Source organism: Onychostoma macrolepis, chromosome 07 (assembly GCF_012432095.1).
Source record: "Onychostoma macrolepis isolate SWU-2019 chromosome 07, ASM1243209v1, whole genome shotgun sequence".
Classification (NCBI taxonomy): Eukaryota; Metazoa; Chordata; class Actinopteri; order Cypriniformes; family Cyprinidae; genus Onychostoma; species Onychostoma macrolepis.
In genome coordinates, this window is record NC_081161.1 from 9,743,352 (window position 1) to 9,763,823 (window position 20,472).

Here is a 20,472-nt window from a genome sequence, read left to right on the forward strand (position 1 = left end):
TGCCTGCAAACCAGAAAGTGGCCATTGTATACAATGAAGAATGGGTTTGTTCTTTGTGAAGGACATGGTTGCTTGGTTACTAAAGTAAAGTTAAATGCTATATAAAAAACTCATATGGGGAAAAACAAGAATATGATTATGGAAAGCATGTACAGTATATACTTTATAATATCAGTATTCTGTTGTTTACTATTAAACTAATGCTAAAATTACTAATATATTAGCGTTTACAATAATAGGTGGCAAGACACTGAACCATGGTAAATGCATTCACTAAGGTTGTCTGTGCAAATTTGTATGAACTCTTTCAACTGTTACAACAAAGCCAGTAAACCCTAGCTTTTGCACAAAATCTGGAAGAATACACAGAGGGGGACATAACTATCTTTACGAAAATGTAGTAATCACGTTTTTTTGGCATATTGATTATCATTTGTATAACCACAGTTTCACTACAAATATCATGGTTAAAATATGGTTAGTGTAGCAAAACCTTGGTTAATTTGTGGTTAACATAGTTTAACTATAGTAACCATGGCTTTTTGTTTTTATTTGCAGTAAAACCATGGTTAATTTTCGTCAGGGTATCTAACTAAAGACCAACTAAGTTAACTTGGTTACACTTTATTTTAAAGTGTCCTTATCACAGTGTAACAGCACTGAGCAATATTAATTAACAACATATACTTACTATAGGGTTAGGGCTTGGTTTATGGGTTAGTTGCTCCATAATTAGGCTTGAATTACTGTTATTACTGCATGTAATGTAGCAAAAGTGCGCACATTTTTGTATAAATGAACTGAATTTTGAACAAAAATATGAACTTCACATTTCTGGTTTAAACCACAACATGCTCCATAGACATGCATTATAAGCATTACTATCCACATATTTTTACAAATTGAGGGGCTGGGCAAGTCAAACTAATTTTCTGTTTAGACAGCATGTAACAGATGTTGTTGATAGAGCATGTTTTGAATATTTCTTAAAATGTACATTGGGGAAATTCAGATTTTCTTTTATATTACAAAGACTGCTGTCTCAGCTATAGCAGTCTAGAAACACAGCTCACTAGAGACCCTTACTGAGCTGTCAAGCTGCCTTTTCCAAGTCCCGCTGTGCTTGACTGTTTATCATGATATCACTGTATATATTTCTATGTGGTGTGACCACAAACATTTATAAAAGGCACGTGCGGCAGACCAAATGGCACAAGATCAAACAAACTCTAAGCCTAAGTAAGACTCTAATACGGCTTCCAACAAACAGACTGTCATTTAAGAGTCCGCTCCTGTGAAGAAGAAAACAATCCCCATTTTTGCACCACTAGGCATCAATTAGGCTTCACAAGGCACATTCAGACCACCTTCATTTACATAATGGTCTGGAACAAACAATGACTTCTTAAAAACTATTTCATATTATCTTGAAGGGAACTACACACAATGAATCACACAGATCTGAATGAAATATAGCCAGAGAGATGCTGGCAAAAAACTGTATAGTCATAATTGGTACCAGAAAGAGTCCCCTTCTCCACAACTCTCGTGTCAAAAAAGCAACCGGTTCAGCTTTCTACTGAAGAATAACGAGAGAGGATATTCAGTGCGTGATGTCCTTATACTGCCTCCAGTTAAGAGTGTGTTACTGGACTGTTAACTCCACAGAACTGATGCATGTTTCATCAAAGACACCTAGGCTTTGAGAGCAACACAAAATGAGCAATTTGCATATGCAACACTGTGTCTAGTTTTAGCTGAGAAAGGAATCTGTATTTCTTTCCAAAATTGATCAAGGAAAAACACAGAGGTGTCAGTTTTGTTGTGTATTATTTCTAAACCAGTGATTAATACGAACACTTTGCTTTTTAAGCATTACATTATTACCATGCAAAAGGATAAAAAAAAGAAAAATAAATTAATATCTTTATTCAGAAAGACGAATTCAATTGATCAAAAGTGACAGGAAAGACTTTGACGTTACAAAAATGTAAAATTTCAAATAAATGTTTTTATTTATTTATTTATTTTTACTCATCAAAAATGCTGAAAAAAATGTAGCAAGGTGTAGCAGAATGATTTCTGGAGGATCATGTGACACTGAGAACTGGAGTAATGACTGATGAAAATTCAGCTTTGCCATCGCAGGAATAAATTACATTTTAAGATATATATTTATATTATATCTATTTATAATATATTTGTAATATATATTTAAAAACAACAAAACATTTTACTAACCCCAAACATTTGAACAGTTGTGCATATAATAATCAGCAATATATCAGCAACTTTGCCTCTAGATATCATTACCTGCATTAGCTACTTAAAAAGAAAAAAAAAAAGAAAAATATATATATTAACTGAATACCAAAGAATACCATTAATACAGGAGCTGAGATACTGTTGTGAAATGGCTCTACCACTCAAGAGTAATTCACAACAATGTTCAGTACAACTACAAAAAGACAGAACCCAGACATTACAGAAAGCATGTCAACATGTACTGTATGTCACAGAGCCTTTCTTCTTGACCAAATTTGAGGAAGTCTAGAAATGTGTACACAACAGTCCACTTGAGTTCATTTTTGCTTCCTGTGGTCTTAAAAACCTTTGAAAGGTGTATAAAGGTACAGTATATACACACGGAAATTCCATTAATAATCTTTAAAAATCTACACATGGAAATTTCATCAATAATCTTTCAAAAGTATACCTAACTTGTAAATATATTTGTATACAGTATATGTAATCTGTGTTAAAGGACTTACTTGTGGCCGAGCTCATGTGCGATTGTAAATGCCAGGGTCAGGCCTGTGTCTTCATTGATGCTGCAGCTGCGGTGAGGTTGGCACATTCCAGCCACATGAGACAGTCCCAGTGTCTCACAAGGCTTATTGATGGCGGCACAAATGTCTTTTCTGTGTCATAGAAAATGGTTAACACGTGTATTATGTACAGTGGGTACGGAAAGTATTCAGACCCCCTTAAATTTTTCACTCTTTGTTATATTGCAGCCATTTGCTAAAATCATTTAAGTTCATTTTTTTTCCTCATTAATTTACACACAGCACCCCATATTGACAGAAAAACACAGAATTGTTGACATTTTTGCAGATTTATTAAAAAAGAAAAACTGAAATATTACATGGTCCTAAGTATTCAGACCCTTTGCTGTGACACTCATATATTTAACTCAGGTGCTGTCCATTTCTTCTGATCATCCTTGAGATGGTTCTACACCTTCATTTGAGTCCAGCTGTGTTTGATTATACTGATTGGACTTGATTAGGAAAGCCACACACCTGTCTATATAAGACCTTACAGCTCACAGTGCATGTCAGAGCAAATGAGAATCATGAGGTCAAAGGAACTGCCTGAAGAGCTCAGAGACAGAATTGTGGCAAGGCACAGATCTGGCCAAGGTTACAAAAACATTTCTGCTGCACTTAAGGTTGCTAAGAGCACAGTGGCCTCCATAATCCTTAAATGGAAGACATTTGGGACGACCAGAACCTTTCCTAGAGCTGGCCGTCCGGCCAAACTGAGCTATCGGGGGAGAAGAGCCTTGGTGAGAGAGGTAAAGAAGAACCCAAAGATCACTGTGGCTGAGCTCCAGAGATGCAGTCGGGAGATGGGAGAAAGTTGTAGAAAGTCAACCATCACTGCAGCCCTCCACCAGTCGGGGCTTTATGGCAGAGTGGCCCGACGGAAGCCTCTCCTCAGTGCAAGACACATGAAAGCCCGCATGGCGTTTGCTAAAAAACACCTGAAGGACTCCAAGATGGTGAGAAATAAGGTTCTCTGGTCTGATGAGACCAAGATATAACTTTTTGGCCTTAATTCTAAGCGGTATGTGTGGAGAAGACCAGGCACTGCTCATCACCTGTCCAATACAGTCCCAACAGTGAAGCATGGTGGTGGCAGCATCATGCTGTGGGGGTGTTTTTCAGCTGCAGGGACAGGACGACTGGTTGCAATCGAGGGAACGATGAATGCGGCCAAGTACAGGGATATCCTGGACGAAAACCTTCTCCAGAGTGCTCAGGACCTCAGACTGGGCCGAAGGTTTACCTTCCAACAAGACAATGACCCTAAGCACACAGCTAAAATAACGAAGGAGTGGCTTCACAACAACTCTGTGACTGTTCTTGAATGGCCCAGCCAGAGCCCTGACTTAACCCTCTGGTTGTGTTCGGGTCAAATTGACCCGAAGAGGATTTTCTTTTTTCCGAAAATACTAGTTAACGTTATCGCATTGGACTCAAACTTACTGACTTTGTTCACATAGGGTATAAGTACTTCTCATAAATTTTTTTTTAATTTTCGGATTTTTTTGTGGGTTTTATTTCACCTAGTAACACTTGTTGTGTTCGGTCAAAATGACCGGACTCAAACAACTGCTTATAAATCTGTCATTATGCTATATTATCACTAAATATTGGATTCATTCTTTTATCAACTTGTTTTCTTTCATTTAGGACTGGTTTTGTGTTTCTATTTGCATCTGATTAATTGTAAGCCTAATTTATCTGAGAGTAGGTACCTCATTTTTAGAGTGAATTTTTTTATTTTTATGAATAATTTTCACATTAAACGAAAAATTATAAAAATTTTCACTGTTTATCACACTAGTGTGCTTTAATGATTAATCAGGAAGTTTGGTTTTAAAAGCTTTTATTTTGTACAAAATTGAAAAAAGTCACACTTGTCGTGTTCCCGGTCAAAAATGACCGGACTCCAAAAAATTGCTTATAAATCTGTAATTATGCTATATTATCACCAAATATTGGATTCATTCTTTTTGTCAACTCGTTTTCTTTCATTTAGGACTGGTTTTGTGTTTCTATTTGCATCTGATTAATCGTAAGCCTCATTTATCTGAGAGTAGGTACCTAATTTTTTGAGTGAATTTTTTTATTTTTATGAATAATTTTCACAATATTAATCGAAAAATTATAAAAATTTGCACTGTTTATCACACTAGTGTGCTTTAATGATTAATCAGGAAGTTTGGTGTTAAACGCTTTTATTTTGTACAAAATTGAAAAAAGTCACACTTGTCGTGTTCCCGGTCAAAAATGACCGGACTCCAAAAAATTGCTTATAAATCTGTCATTATGCTATATTATCACCAAATATTGGATTCATTCTTTTTGTCAACTTGTTTTCTTTCATTTAGGACTGGTTTTGTGTTTCTATTTGCTTCTGATTAATCGTAAGCCTCATTTATCTGAGAGTAGGTACCTCATTTTTTGAGTAAAAAAAACATTTTTTATGAATAATTTTCACAATATTAAACGAAAAATTATAAAAATTTGCACGGTTTCTCACACTAGTGTGCTTTAATGATTAATCAAGAAGTTTGGTTTTAAATGCTTTTATTTTGTACAAAATTGCAAAAAGTCACACTTGTGGTGTTCCCGGTCAAAAATGACCGGACTCCGAACAATTGCCCATAAATCTCTCATTTTGCTATATTATCACCAAATATTGGATTCAATCTTTTTGTCAACTTGTTTTCTTTTATTTAGGACTGGTTTTGTGTTTCTATTTGCATCTGATTATTCGTAGGCCTCATTTATCCAAAAGTAGGCACCTCATTTTTTGGGTGAAAAAAGCATTTTTTATGAATAATTTTCACATTGTGAGATAAAAAATTATGAAAATTTGCACTGTTTCTCACACTAGTGTGCTTTAATGATTAATCAAGAAGTTTGGTTTTAAATGCTTTTATTTTGTACAAAATTGCACAAAGTCACACCTATTTCATCCTACCCTGAACTGCATGGAATATGCTGTTATGAATCTGATATTATAACTCTCTCTCTCTCTATCACTCACACACACACACACACACACACACACATGCTCAAACTGCCTTGTCTTTAGCCTGCACTGACTTCAAAAGAATATTTTCTTTCACCACATTCTAGACAAAACATTATGACAATAGGTTTTGAGGCTTTCATGTTCTCACAGAGTAGACAAAAGTTTACAAATAAATGCTAGAGCATACAAATGCCTAGGAAGGGACAACTGAAGATGAATCTTACAGTGAAGATGCATTGCAAGATATATTGGAAGAGGAAAACATCACTGAACAAGCTGAAAACCTTGCAACAACTGAAGAGGAGCAATCTTCTGATTTTGAGGGACCAGCTGAAGTTGATGTAACGTTCTGGTCAAAGGATGGAAAAAAGATTATTTTGAAGTCAATGCAGGCCAAAGACAAGGCAGTTTGAGCATGTGTGTGTGTGTGTGTGTGTGTGAGAAAAAGAGAGTTATAATATCAGATTCATAAAAGCATATTGCATGCAGTTCAGGGTAGGATGAAATAGGTGTAATACTCACAATAGTTTGTATGCATAGATGTGTGTGTGTGCGCGTGTGTGTGTGTGCGTTGTGTGTGTGTGTGTGTGTGTGATAGTGTGAGTATACATGCATCCACACACGCACAGGTCCAAGGCCTTTATGTTTGCAAGCACAACATGCTCCTGAATACTACGGTAGTTGTTTCTCTTATTTTCATTCTTCCCCATTCACTTTCAATGGCCGGCCATTTTTGACAAGTGTGACTTTGTGCAATTTTGTACAAAATAAAAGCATTTAAAACCAAACTTCTTGATTAATCATTAAAGCACACTAGTGTGAGAAACCGTGCAAATTTTCATAATTTTTTATCTCATAATGTGAAAATTATTCATAAAAAATGCTTTTTTCTCCCAAAAAAAGGGGGGGCCTACTTTCGGATAAATGAGGCCTACGAATAATCAGATGCAAATAGAAACACAAAACCAGTCCTAAATGAAAGAAAACAAGTTGACAAAAAGAATGAATCCAATATTTAGTGATAATATAGCATAATGACAGATTTATAAGCAATTGTTTGGAGTCCGGTCATTTTTGGACGGGAACACAACAAGAGTGACTGGAGTCCGAACACAACCAGAGGGTTAAACCCAATTGAGCATCTCTGGAGAGACCTAAAAATGGCTGTCCACCAACGTTTACCATCCAACCTGACAGAACTGGAGAGGATCTGCAAGGAGGAAAGGCAGAGGGTCCCCAAATCCAGGTGTGAAAAACTTGTTGCATCTTTCCCAAAAAGACTCATGGCTGTATTAGATCAAAAGGGTGCTTCTACTAAATACTGAGCAAAGGGTCTGAATACTTAGGACCATGTGATATTTCAGTTTTTCTTTTTTAATAAATCTGCAAAAATGTCAACAATTCTGTGTTTTTCTGTCAATATGGGGTGCTGTGTGTACATTAAAGAGGGAAAAAATGAACTTAAATGATTTTAGCAAATGGCTGCAATATAACAAAGAGTGAAAAATTTAAGGGGGTCTGAATACTTTCCGTACCCACTGTATATGCAAAGCAATGCAATTTTAGTTACATTTAGGCCACGTGTACCTAGTAATGAGGACAGCCACATCATGATGGACTGGATGATCATCATCCTTCATATTGATGCCTTTCTGCCATTTACAGAAGCTGTTCAGGCTGTTGTCTGCATGATGGGAAATTTTCAAATCCTCCTGATAACATATAAAATAATTAAATACATAAAATGGGAAAATTGTATATGTAAAGTTTGTATGTATGAAGTATGACCTAATTATTGAGTTTAAAGAAGTATTACTACTTTATTATTAATTTGAAAGGCAACTAAAAATTTGAGCTTTTATTTAAGGTATCATGTTGAGGAATGAAAATTTACACTGTAAAAAGTGATAAGTTGACTTAACTTAAAAAAATTGAGGAAACCCGTTGCCTTAAAATTTTTAAGTAAATGATCATTTAAAAAAATAAGTTAAGTGAATTGTCAAGTTGACTTAACTTTTTTTTTTTTTAATTATTATTTACTTAATAATTTTAAGGCAACGGGTTTCCTAATTTTTTTTAAGTTAAGTCAACTTATCACTTTTTACAGTGTATGAAAGTAATGATTCAACTCTAATCAAAGAGCTTTCCATATGTGACCCTGGACCACAAAACCAGTCATAAGGGTCCATTTTTAGAAATTGAGATTTATACATCATCTGAAAGCTGGATAAATAAGCTTGATGTATGGTTTGTTAGGATAGGGCAATATTTGGCTGAGATACAACTATTTGCAAATCTGGAATCTGTGGGTGCAAAAAATCAAAATATTGAGAAAATCACATTTAAAGTTGTCCAAATGAAGTTCTTAGAAATGCATATTACTAATCAAAATTAGGTTTTGATATATTTATGGTAGGAAATTTACAAAATATCTTCATGGAACACGATCTTTACTTAATTTCCTAATGATTTTTGGCACAAAGGAAAAATAGATAATTTTGACCCATACAATGTGTTGTTGGCTATTGCTACAAATATACCTGTGCTACTTATGACTGGTTTTGCGGTCCAGGGTCAAATATTTGGTGATTTGTAGATTTCACAGCCTCAACTAGCCCAGTTTATAAATTGATAACCGTGTGCTTATTTTAAGGAGGCATATTTGAGCACATGGCATTTCAAACCAATCTTGGGTACTTTTCCCAAAAGCATTGATAACAAACTATTGTTTCAAGTTACCAAAATAGTTCAATGATTCAGTGTTTACTGAAACCAATTCTGTAATTGATGACAGAATTGTCATTTTTGGGTGAACTAATCTGCAGGGGTTCTCAACTCTGTCCCTCAAGGTCCACTTTCCAGTGGAGTTTAGTTGAACAAGCTAATATACTGTAGGTCTTCAGGATTACTAGAAAGCTACAGGCAGGTGAGTTTGATCAAGGTTAGAGCCAAGCTCAGGAAAGTGCAGGAAAGTGGACCTTGAGGGCCAGAGTTGAGAAGTCCTGCTTTTACGCATACATCACTGGGAGAAAGCACCTCAAAAATGACCCCTGGCCACAGTCTTTCAGATGTAAACATATACCCACGTTAATTTGCAAGTTTGTTATTAATTCATGGCAAAATGAGCGAATATTTGGAATAAATTCCATCTCTGTAAATGCTAATAACCCAAACTACAACCTTTGATAAAATTCTTGTAACAAGATTCACACTGAACAGCTAAAATACTGTTGTCACTCTTCTTCTGAGTGCTTAATACTACTTTGCACACACAGAATTTGGTTATTTACAGGAGTGACAACCATATTTACACAAAGTCTGAAACAAACAAACAAACTGAACAACTAGTTTTAATGACGTATTTAAAAGCACATCAGACATGTGTGTCTCTGTTCTCCAGATGTGGAGGAAGCAAATCACAATGATGTCTTGACAGTTTTTCCAAGTCTGTATTTTTTCAGTGAGCTGCTCTCTGTGGTTCAGTGTTCTCACCAGTGTTGTCCAGTGGTTAATATTACAATTAATTTGGGAATAAGAAACTAACACCCAATGACATAAACTGTTCTTAATTATGTTTCTTGTTTGCAGCCATGAATCCAAACAATTGCTATGGTTATCACTATGCCAATAAACAAATTTCAGGAGCAACTCTGCAACCTAAGGCATGTATGTAAAAGGGTTAGATTCTGGCATGAGAGAGAGAGAAATATTATTTAACTGCAAATAATATTAATAATAATAATAATGTTCTCTAACAGCTACAACTCTACCAATTTACCATCAATATACCAAATTTAAAATATGCTTTTTTGATAGTATTTTTTCTTTTTCTCTTCAAAAACCCATGTGGTGACACATATGGGAAATATTCCTCAGATTAAGCCACCAAAGCAAAAAGTGACGAACAGTGATTACCAACATAAACCAAAAACAGTTGCAGACCCCTGAATTAGGTGATTCATTCCCACATTTAAATGCAGTCATCACCACCAAAACCTTGCCGTGTGTACGTGGTCATAGTGCACCTAGTCTGTTTTGCAGCAATAATATTGACTCAGACTGTCTGCCATGTATTTTTAGAGCAAGGGTTTGCATCACTGCTTTGTCATTTCACTTACCTCGTCCTTTTCCAGCAGAATGAGACGCACGACAGCAATGTTGATGGCATTTCCAATGCTGGCATCCCGAAATAACCCTGCCACCTATAAAACACAACATTCTCACATATGAATTTGTAAATAATTGAAATATTATCTGAAATGTCATGTCGATTTGAAGCTAATCTAACATCACAACCCTTCTACTGCAGTGGTTTATACATTTTGGGTCAAAATCTTTGGGCAGTAATGGCAGTTTGTTTTGATTCCTCTGGACTGGAGAGCATTTGGATGAAAGCAAGAGAACTGGATAGAGTATCTGTGTCAGCTGTGTGTGGAGCCTTATGTTGCCAATGATCTGGCCACTGACAAGAGGGAACAATAATACTTAATGTTGTAACGTTTTTAATGATTGGTACGGGAAGGATTTAGAGTGAAGTAACCTCAGATAGCTTACTGCAGCCGCTGTTTTCAGCAAGCCTGAGGAGAGATCACATAATGACAGATTTTTAGGAGCGATGACAGCCAAGTTAATCGCAGATCTTTACAGGGGCTTAGATGAAAGACAGTGGAGCTGAAGCCCCCCCTAAATAGAATTCCCATGCAGAGAAGTAACCAAAATAAGTCACAGAAAGAACTCAAGAACACTTGATATGACTGACATACTGATACTGAACTAAGGAGTTTAGCACAAACAGATTCTCTGTTGGTGAGATGCTTAGAAGTTCTGCTCTCATATCAAAGCTCTACTTGAGTTAAATGTAGTCTGAAATGTGATGAGGCATTTCTATGCTTCTGTGGTGCTCATTACAAAATGTTCCAGTGAATTAATGAGGAACCTTTGAAGCCGTTCTATCTTTTTGAGGTGAAGCAACTTCTACTGACATTAATCTGATCTTTGATGAGTCTATGGCACTCTCAAAGTCTGGTTAACTTTATTATAATACCTTGATTTTTCAGGTTGCAGGTACTAATGTTCCATTACGCTTACATGGAATATGTTGGCAAATATATTTAGCAAGGTGAGAAGTAGCATTAGTCATTGCAATTAATTAGCGAATTTCTGGGCATAACTCATCCTTGCTTAAGCTACAGACATGAATGAAATCTAATATCATATTGCTTTTCAAGCAGAAGTGTACTTTTACTTTTTTAAGCAATCTGGCCTGACAGATAAAACACATGAAAGTCGTTAAGATTTGCATGTATTAAGAGACACAAGCCATATCTAGAGACCAGAATATCATAGAGACTGGACCTTTTGACTTGGACCAGTAAGTAAGTAACCATCTAGTATTCACCCAGAACACCCTAGCACCCAATTAGGAATTGCTTGCCAACCATCAGAACACCCAAGCAATTGCATAGCAATGAAATAACAACCACTCAGAACATCTTAGGAATTGCATAACAAATCCTATTACCGGTATGTTCAGAAAATGTAAACCACTACTTGTAATGAATTTGTAATGACATATTTAGTAAAAAGGCACTGTGAATACATATCAGCAGTGGTGCAGTATGTTTGCTGGAGAGAGAATTTCAAGAGCTCAATGGTGCCTGAAGCCCAAATAATTCTTCCTCTCAACTGATTCTTTAAACTGCAAACAAGAGGCTATAGTAGGTACAGTAAGTTAATGGAGTACACTGTGTTTGCCTATTTTTTTCAGTTTTTCTTTTTGAAAAATCACTTCAGATGAACATGTTGGACCACTTTCTACTAATTTTTCCCAAGAGAATACCAAAAAAGCATATCAAAGATTCAACTCCATGTGATCAACTTGAATCTGCAAAGAGAAATCTTTTGAAATATCCATTCACATCGATTTAAGACGATTTGCAGAGCAATGGTAAATGTGACTGCACTTTTAGAATATTCCTTCTTATGTCAGCAGTAGACAGCAAGGTAGCTTACTAAAATGTGGAACATTTGTGTCTAAACCATTTATACAACAGCCTCTTTTACTTACTGTAGCTCTGCATTCCTCACTTTGATTCTGAATTGGTTTATTACCCTCTTTAGCCTGCTCAACAATACACAAACACAAGTAAAATACTGCAGCAATGAGTCTATATTGCCAGACCTAAAACTCCCGCCAACTCTTGTTGTACATAAGCAGCAGGACAGACCTACAAGAGGAGCAGCCTGGCAGGAAACTGAGGATAATGGAATGTTTCCCCTTTATAGAATGTTCTTCAATACCAACCAAGTGTCTGGAATGGAAAACTTTTTTTCCCTGAAGGCTTTTCACTCCACAAAAACAGGAGCCAGACAAAGCATACACAGGATATTTTGGAAAATATACCTAACAGACTGGATCAGTAACACGGTCAGCTGACTTCGATCCAGCTCAGAATGAGTGCAACTAGCAGAATGAGTGCTGCCTAAAGGCATAATGTAGCTATTTGAGGAGAAGAGAGTCAGCGAGGTGAAAGCTGAAGGGATGAAATGAGGATAGTTTGAAACAACATGTCAGAGTTAAGAATGAAAAAAGAAAAATACGGATTTGAAAACTTTTTGAACACTTTCCATAGGTGTTCCTGACAACGTGGAGACTAAGAGGGAAGACGATTGACAATTTGTTCACCTTAGAAACAAGTCTAATCATACATTGGATCTTATACTTAGAAGTAGATCACAGTCTACTACTACAATTATCAGCTATAACGTGAATAAGCTGGATGAACACAGTGAACGAATATTTTTGTAAAACAGTATATATAAGAAAATGTGAGAAGTTGAACCTGCCACCACAATGCCAGGTGGTTGCTAGGATTTTAAGGTTGTTGCTTAAAATGTGAACGCTAGTGAATGTAAGTGTATGTTTTGATCATGGGATTATTTTCAACTACCTAACCATTCCCCAGATGAAAAGTAATAGAACACTGTGGCAGAAAGTGTCACAGGATGAGATATATGCAGAAATTTAATACTTAAAGTTGTAGTATAGAAGATTATACTGAGAAAAAAGCAATTATTGACAAGTACATAAATAAGTGCTAACCATCATATTCATCTGTGCTAAAGAACTTGTGTAGTTACCAAAATAAAAATAAAAATTCCTCCACGAGTAACTTGCGGTTTTCTATGGAAGCCTGTTTTTGCCTCAGAATAAGAAAATTAAAAAGGTAATTGTGACTTTGTTTCACACAATCCTGACTTGTTTTCTGAGGTTATATCTCACAGTGCAGACTTACAAACTCAGAATAGTGAGATGAAAAGTTACCTTTTTGTTCTGTGGCGGGGGAAAAAAAACAGAATTGCGAGATGCAAACTAGACTTCTGACTTTTTTCTTGCAATTCTGAGTTTATATCTTGCAATCCTGACTTTTTGCTCAGAATTGCAAGAAACAAAGTCCAAATTGTGAGATAAAAAGTTGCAATTACCTTTTTTATTCTGTCGCAGAAAAAAAAATCAAAATTGCGAGAATTCTGAGTTTATAGATCATAATTCTGACAAAAACAAAATCAAATTTTGAGATAAAAATTCACAACTACCTTTTTTTAATTCTGTGGCAGAAACACGCTTCCATAGTTTTAGAGGGCCAAATCTTTGTACTGCACCTTTCATGCTTAAGGGACAGTTCTTCCAAAAATTTAAATTAAAACTGAATCACCCTAATGTCATTCCAAACCTGTATGACTTACTTTCTTCTGTGGAAGATAAAAAGTTTTACTTTTGTTTTACTGTTTTAGTTTATATAGTGAAAGTCAGTGAGGTTCAAAACAGAACTGAACCCCATTGACTTTCAGTGTATATACAGTATAAGAAAAAACACCAATTCCAAAAAATACACATACTGTACAGGTTTGGAATAACATGAGGGTTAGTAAATGATGACAGGACAGTGATCTCTTTAAGGGTTTAGAATAAGTATGAGCAACAGTAATAGCGGTGCTTGCCTTGGAAAACACCATTAATTATTTATAGATAGGACTGTTACTCACAATATTCATGACAGAGAGCACATAGCTCGAAACTCCTTTGCTCCCATGATACTCCACCATTTTAGGGTCAGCCACTACCAGAGTCTCTACCCACTTCTCAGTGCTTATGGAGCGCTGTCTAATCCGTCTGCGATGTTGCCGTCTCTCCCAGCGCTCTCTTTGCCTCTCCACCTGCTTTGCACCTCCTAAAGGATCTAAAGATGATTAAAAATGACCTTGGATTATTAATGCATGATGTGCTTTAATCATGAAAGACATCTGTTCATAAATTATTTAGCCCCTTTGAATCCTATGCCCCAAAGTCTTACCTCTGACCCCACAGGTCGCATTAGCTGTGTGCTCCCCAAACAGAGGCTGCACAAGCTGGTGTTCTGAGTGGACAGCATGTCGCTTATAGACTGCATGAGCCTGTGGGGCTGACTTTTCTTGTGCTGACTCCAGCGGACTAATGAAGAATTCCTCTTCTGAGAGCTTGAACAGCCCTCTCTACAGAGAATACAAGGTCAAAGTAACATGACATAAAATTAAACAGCGTATACCCATGCAATCCACATTCACTGTCTTTTTCGCTACGGTTGTATATTTTGCCACAGGGCACCTACTACTTATTATTCCTAAGTATTAAACAGAGTTTTACGCAGAATGGTAACAACTTTAACTTTTTCCAGCATTGAGGGTCAGTAATCAACTACACTAAGAAAAAAAAAATTCTTTAAAATTCTTTTTAATAAGGTTTGTGAATATATTTTCATGGTAAAATGTTTTTTTTTTTTTAAACATAATGAATTATTAATTTATAAATACTATAATTTTTTTATGGGAGCCACACTACATTAATTTTTATAACATGAAACAACCTTAGCTTTGTTAAAACAAATTCTGATGTTTTAAGAACACCGACCTTGTGAATATTGTTTTCCCCTGCATGTTTTTGAATGCTAGGTGAACCATGTGACTTTTCTGACAAAAGTTTTTTTTTTTATATATATAAATATATATTCTCAGCACCTGAGAAAGTCAAGTAAACATGCTAGAAAACCCTGCTTACTACAGGGCACTGATTTATTGCATGAACAGAACAAGAACATAACATAAGTGTTTAAACTGCATGTGCACAGTTCAGCTAAATGATCAAGTTTACCATTTTTAACATGATGCTGTTAAACTAAATGCATGAAACGTCTCGGTTACGTATGTAACCCTCATTCCCTGAAGGAGGGAACGGAGATGTAACGTCAGTGTGACTGACTAATGGGATCTCGCCCGAGAGCCCAATCACCTTCGAGTGTTAACAAAACAAGCTAATGACAGTTGGCGTGCGTGTTTCGCCACGCGCACCCCGCCCCGCAGTGCGGGTATAAAAGGAGAGCGCGTGCAAACGCACATCAGTTTTTCGGTGAGGAGCCGAGACTGTGTGCCCCAGCCGTACAGCGGTGGTACAGCAACTGTGGCGACGGGACGTTACGTCTCCGTTCCCTCCTTCAGGGAACGAGGGTTACATACGTAACCGAGACTTTCCCTATCAGTCAGTCACGTTCGACGTAACGTCAGTGTGACTGACTAATGGGATCCCTTGGAAAACGCCACTATTGCTGACCCCTTCCAGTGCCCTGCGGAAGCCGGCAAGTCCCCCCACACCAGTTGGGACAGAAGATAGGACAGGGCTTAGGCAGAGATGACAGCCACTGCTGTTCCCAGCGTACTCCAAGTAGGGGAACGCTACGGAAGCCACATCCTGCGTAAAGGAGGTACCATGTGGAGATTACTCATATGGACTGGCCTAGGCAGTACTACATATGGAAGTCTCTGAGGTAGACTCAGCCAGCCTGGGGAGATCAATACACAGCAGAGACGGCAGAAGGTCTCTGCCAGGGAAAGACACGGGCTCACCGTGAGGGGAGTCGTACCGTGGAAAATACACATGTGGGATCACCCAAAGGGAATCACAACACACGGGCACCTAGCCCAGAACAAGGGCTGACCTGCCGAGGGTGCGGGAGGAACTTCAACAGGGTTCGCCAAGGGGAACTGAACTGAGAAGCAGTAAAAGCGCACGTATCCGGTCCGTAGAGGGGAATGGCACAGCAAGCGTGATCGACACCGAGTGGGTCCTGTGTTACTGGCCACCTGAGGTGAGTACACGGGAGGACACGGGCTCTACACGGAGATTATAGAATCTCGCAAACGTGTTAGGTGTCGCCCAGCCAGCAGCTCTACAGATGTCTGCTATTGAGGCGCCCCGTGCCAATGCCCAGGAAGAAGCAACACCTCTCGTAGAATGTGCTCTTACTCCGAAGGGGCACGGCAAGTGTTGAGCCTGATAAGCTAAGATTATAGCCTCCACTATCCAGTGGGCGAGTCTTTGTTTGGAGACAGCCTTTCCCTTCTGCTGTCCTCCGAAGCAGACAAAGAGCTGGTCTGAGGTCCTGAAGCTCTGCGTGCAGTCCATGTAAACGCGCAAGGCGCGGACGGGACAGAGCAGAGCAATGGCTGGGTCTGCCTCCTCCCGGGGCAGCGCTTGCACGTTCACCACCTGATCCCTAAAGGGCGTGGTAGGAACTTTGGGCACATATCCAGGCCGGGGTCTCAGGACAACGTGAGAGTTACCCGGCACGAATTCTAGGCACGAATTCTAGGCACGAATCGTCGACCAAAAATGCCTGCAGGTCCCCTACCCTCTTGACCGGGGCCAATGCTGTGAGGAGCACTGTCTTCAATGACAGAAACTTAAGCTCTACTGACTGCAGAAGCTCGAAGGGCTCCTCCTTCAAGGCCGTCAGGACCGAGGGGAGATCCCAAGAGGGTACCAGATGAGGGCGCGGAGGATTTAACCTCCTCGCCCCTCTGAGGAACCTGATGACCAAGTCGTGCTTCCCGACAGACTTACCGTCTACTGCATCATGATGTGCGGCAATAGCGGCAACATACACTTTGAGGGTGGAGGGAGACAGCCTTCGCTCCAACCCATCTTGCAGGAAGGATAGCACGACCCTGATCAGGCCTTCCCGGCGGGAAGAGCACCAATCGACGAACAGGTTCCACTTCAGCCTGTAAGCGTGTCTTGTAGACGGGGCTCTAGCTGAAGTGATGGTGTTTACTACCGCTGGAGGTAGCCCACCTAGAACCTCCGCGTCCCATCCACGGACCACATGTGGAGATTCCACAAGTCTGGACGCGGGTGCCAGAGAGTGCCCCCTCTCTGAGAAAGGAGATCCCTCCTCAGAGGAATTTGCCAAGGAGGGGCTGTCGCGAGGAGCATCAGTTCGGGGAACCAAACAGGTCTACCTGAGCGTCCCAAAAGCGTCTCCAAATCAGCTGGACTGTCTCGGGTGGAGTCGCCATTCTCCCGGAAGGGCAGGCTGACGTGAAAGCTCGTCGGCTGCACGATTGAGCTCGCCTGGGACTTGAACGGCGCGAAGCGACCTCAGATACTTCTGACTCCAAAGGAGGAGATGGCGGGCGAGTTGCAACATGCGACGGGAGCGTAGACCACCCTGGTGGTTGATGTACGCAATGGTCGCAGTGTTGTCTGTATGGACCAGTACATGCTTGTCGTGTAGCAGCGATTTGAAGCGGCGCAGAGCAAGCCATACTGCTAGCAACTCGAGGCAGTTGATATGCCACTGCAGTCGGGGCCCTGTCCAGAGCCTCGCAGCTGCGTGCCCGTTGCACATGGCACCCCAGCCCATGGCAGAGGCATCTGTTGATACAACAACATGCCTGGACACTTGCACTAGGGGCACTCCTGCCCGAAGAAAGGCAAGGTCCGACCACGGGCTGAAGGTCTGACGGCAGGACGGGGTGACAGAGACCCGGTACGTGCCGCGTCGCCATGCCCATCTCGGGACCTGGTCGTGAAGCCAATGCTGAAGTGGTCTCATATGAAGCAACCCGAGCGGCGTGACAGCAGCTGCAGATGCCATATGCCCCAGGAGCCTCTGAAACTGTTTCAGTGGAACCACCCTCTTGCGCTGGAAAGACTCCAGGCAATTCAGCATCGACTGAGCACGCTCTACTGAGAGACGTGCTGTGAGGTTGACCGAGTCCAACTCCATGCCGAGAAAAGAGATCCTCTGCACAGGGAAGAGTTTGCTCTTTTCCCAGTTGACCCGAATCAGGTCGATCGCTGCAACTCAATCGAGTGGACGGACAGGCAGCGAAGTGGAGCACAGGGACCCAACTCGGAAGGCAGTGCGTCCCAGAGTGGGGTCTGAGTGCGCGGTGCAACATTTACCTGGCTCCACGGTTGGGCAGGGGGCACGGGAGAAGGCATTGCGTCCTCGGACCGGACCCTGCTGCCCGCTGGCGAAAGGGGAGGGGGATGGGGGTGTAGAGATTGTCTCTTGTGCACCGCCATCCTGGCCCTCTTGGGACCCAGAGAAAAGGGAAACTGCTCTTTTTTTTAAATTTTGGGTACCACTGGCTGGGGAGCTAAATAAAAAGGAACAAAAGATTCTCTACCCGGCCCTCCTCCGGGGGAAGGAGTGGTGCGGTCACCATCTCCTGAAGAGCAGGATCCAGAGACTCCGGGTCGCCCTGCGGCCGTTGTGAAGGCTGCTGCTGGGGCCGAGCTGGAGTGGAGGTGGAGGCCGCAGGAGGGCGCCCTCGGCAACGAGCAGTCGGTGGCTGGGTGGAGACAGCAGCAGACCGCCGGGGCAGGATATGATGAAATGCCTCCGGCTGCTTCTGTGCGGCGGAGAACTGTTGGGCAAAGCCCTCCACCGCTTCGCCGAATAGGCCGGCCTGGGAGATCGGGGAGACCAAGAAGCGATGCTTGTCAGACTCCCTCATATCTGCCAAGGTCAGCCATAGATGGCGCTCCTGGACCACCAATGTGGACATCGTCTGACCCAGAGCCCGCGCCGTGACTTTCGTCGCCCTTAGGGCGAGGTCCGTCGCTGTGCACAGTTCCTGCAGCACACCTGGGTCAGCACCACCCTCGTGCAACTGCTTCAACGCCTTGGCCTGGTGGACTTGCAGGAGGGCCATGGCGTGCAGGGCAGAAGCGGCCTGTCCAGCAGCACTGTAAGCCTTGGCCGTCAGAGCGGACGAGAACTTACAGGCCCTGGACGGAAGGCGTGGATTACCCCTCCAGGCGGCGGTGCTTTGCGGGCAGAGCTGCATGGCAATAGCGCGCTCGACTGGGGGGATCTCCACATACCCTTGAGCCGCCCCACCGTCGAGGGTGGTGAGGGCGGAGGAGGGGCCAGGCCTGTTTCGGGCAGAAAAAGGTGCCTTCCAAGACCTAGTCACCTCTTGATGCACCTCTGGGAAGAATGGAACCGGAGGTGGCTGCCGGCGATCGGCCTGCGCCCCCAGGAACCAATCGTCCAGCCTCGAGCGTTCGGGAGAAGGAGGCGGCCTCCAGTGCAGCCCCATGCTCTCAGCGGCCCGGGAAAGCATAGCAGTCAGCTCTGGATCTGACTCAGACAACGCCACTTTTCCTGACGGAGGCAGCGCAGCCGAATCATCATCTCCAGAGCCTAGCTCGCCCTCCGATGCAGCGATCGACATCCTGTCATCCGCTGGTGCTCCGAACGAGAGGCTGGGCCCTGCCCTGACCGGGGATCCCGAGGGCTCGTCCGGGAACTGTGATCCTCAGGTTACCCTGACCATGAGCCGAAGTAGCCCTCCGAGAACCGGAGGAGCTAGAACGGGGCATGGCAAGGGGGATACCTCCCGTTTGACGAGGAGGTATCTGGAGCGCAGCATCGCGATGGTCATGTTCCCACGAGAAAGCCCAAGCATGAGACACAGCGATCGTGACCGTCAGATGAAGCCAGGAAACGACCACATCCAGAAACACACAAGCGGGAAGCCATCTTTAAAAGACGCCCGTCGCTCGTGGAGCTCTTTTAGATATTGCTCTTTTAGAAATGCTCTTTTAGAGAAGTGCTGAAGCAGCATCACTGGACAGCAACCTCCGCTGACGCGCCGTAACACCAACTGCTTCATTTGCTGTCTTGCAGACACTCTCGGAGATTCGCGAAAAATGGCTCGGCTCCAAAGCGAAAAGCTGATGTGCGTTTGCACGCGCTCTCCTTTTATACTCGCACTGCGGAGCGGGGTGCACGTGGGGAAACACGCACGCCAACTGTCATTGGCTTGTTTTGTTAACACTCGAAGGTGATTGGGCTCTCGGGCGAGATCCCATTAGTCAGTCACACTGACGTTACGTCGAACGTGACTGACTGATAGGGAACAAACCATTTGCTGAAATATCCACACAATGAATAATAGCAAAATAGCAGTGTGTGGTTCATTTGTTAATCAGATGCATGTGAAAGTTGTGTTTGTCACTGAACCAACTTTTTTAAAATTAAATGACGTATGCATCTTTACGAACATATACTGTATCATGAAATACAGAACTGAAATTATTGTCTGAGGAACATACTGACATGAACTCCCTTTGTGAGTGTTTTGACTATTTATCTGTAATTAAAGGCTTTATATTACATGAAGTTACGATAAAACATATATCAAGGAGGGTTAGGGGTTTACTACTTTTATGTCCTCACCAATATCAAAATCAAACCCACACCCTTGCCACCCCTCCACCATAATTCATGAATTTAATACAGAAATTACATA

General features: G+C 41.3%; 1 protein-coding gene across 2 annotated transcripts in view; it reads right to left on the reverse strand.

Moving 5' to 3' along the window:
- Positions 1–20,472, reverse strand: part of LOC131544599 (A disintegrin and metalloproteinase with thrombospondin motifs 7) — an 82,386-nt gene that overhangs the window by 58,131 nt on the left and 3,783 nt on the right. The window contains exons 3-7 of one of the 2 annotated variants that reach the window (XM_058782937.1): positions 14,187–14,364; positions 13,879–14,072; positions 9,951–10,034; positions 7,420–7,544; positions 2,772–2,921 (exon numbers count right to left, since the gene is read on the reverse strand). In XM_058782937.1, coding sequence (XP_058638920.1) covers positions 2,772–2,921; positions 7,420–7,544; positions 9,951–10,034; positions 13,879–14,072; positions 14,187–14,364 — 731 coding nt within the window. Of the gene's footprint in view, positions 1–2,771; positions 2,922–7,419; positions 7,545–9,950; positions 10,035–13,878; positions 14,073–14,186; positions 14,365–20,472 lie in introns of those variants that run through there. The other variant, XM_058782939.1, reaches the window with a different exon arrangement.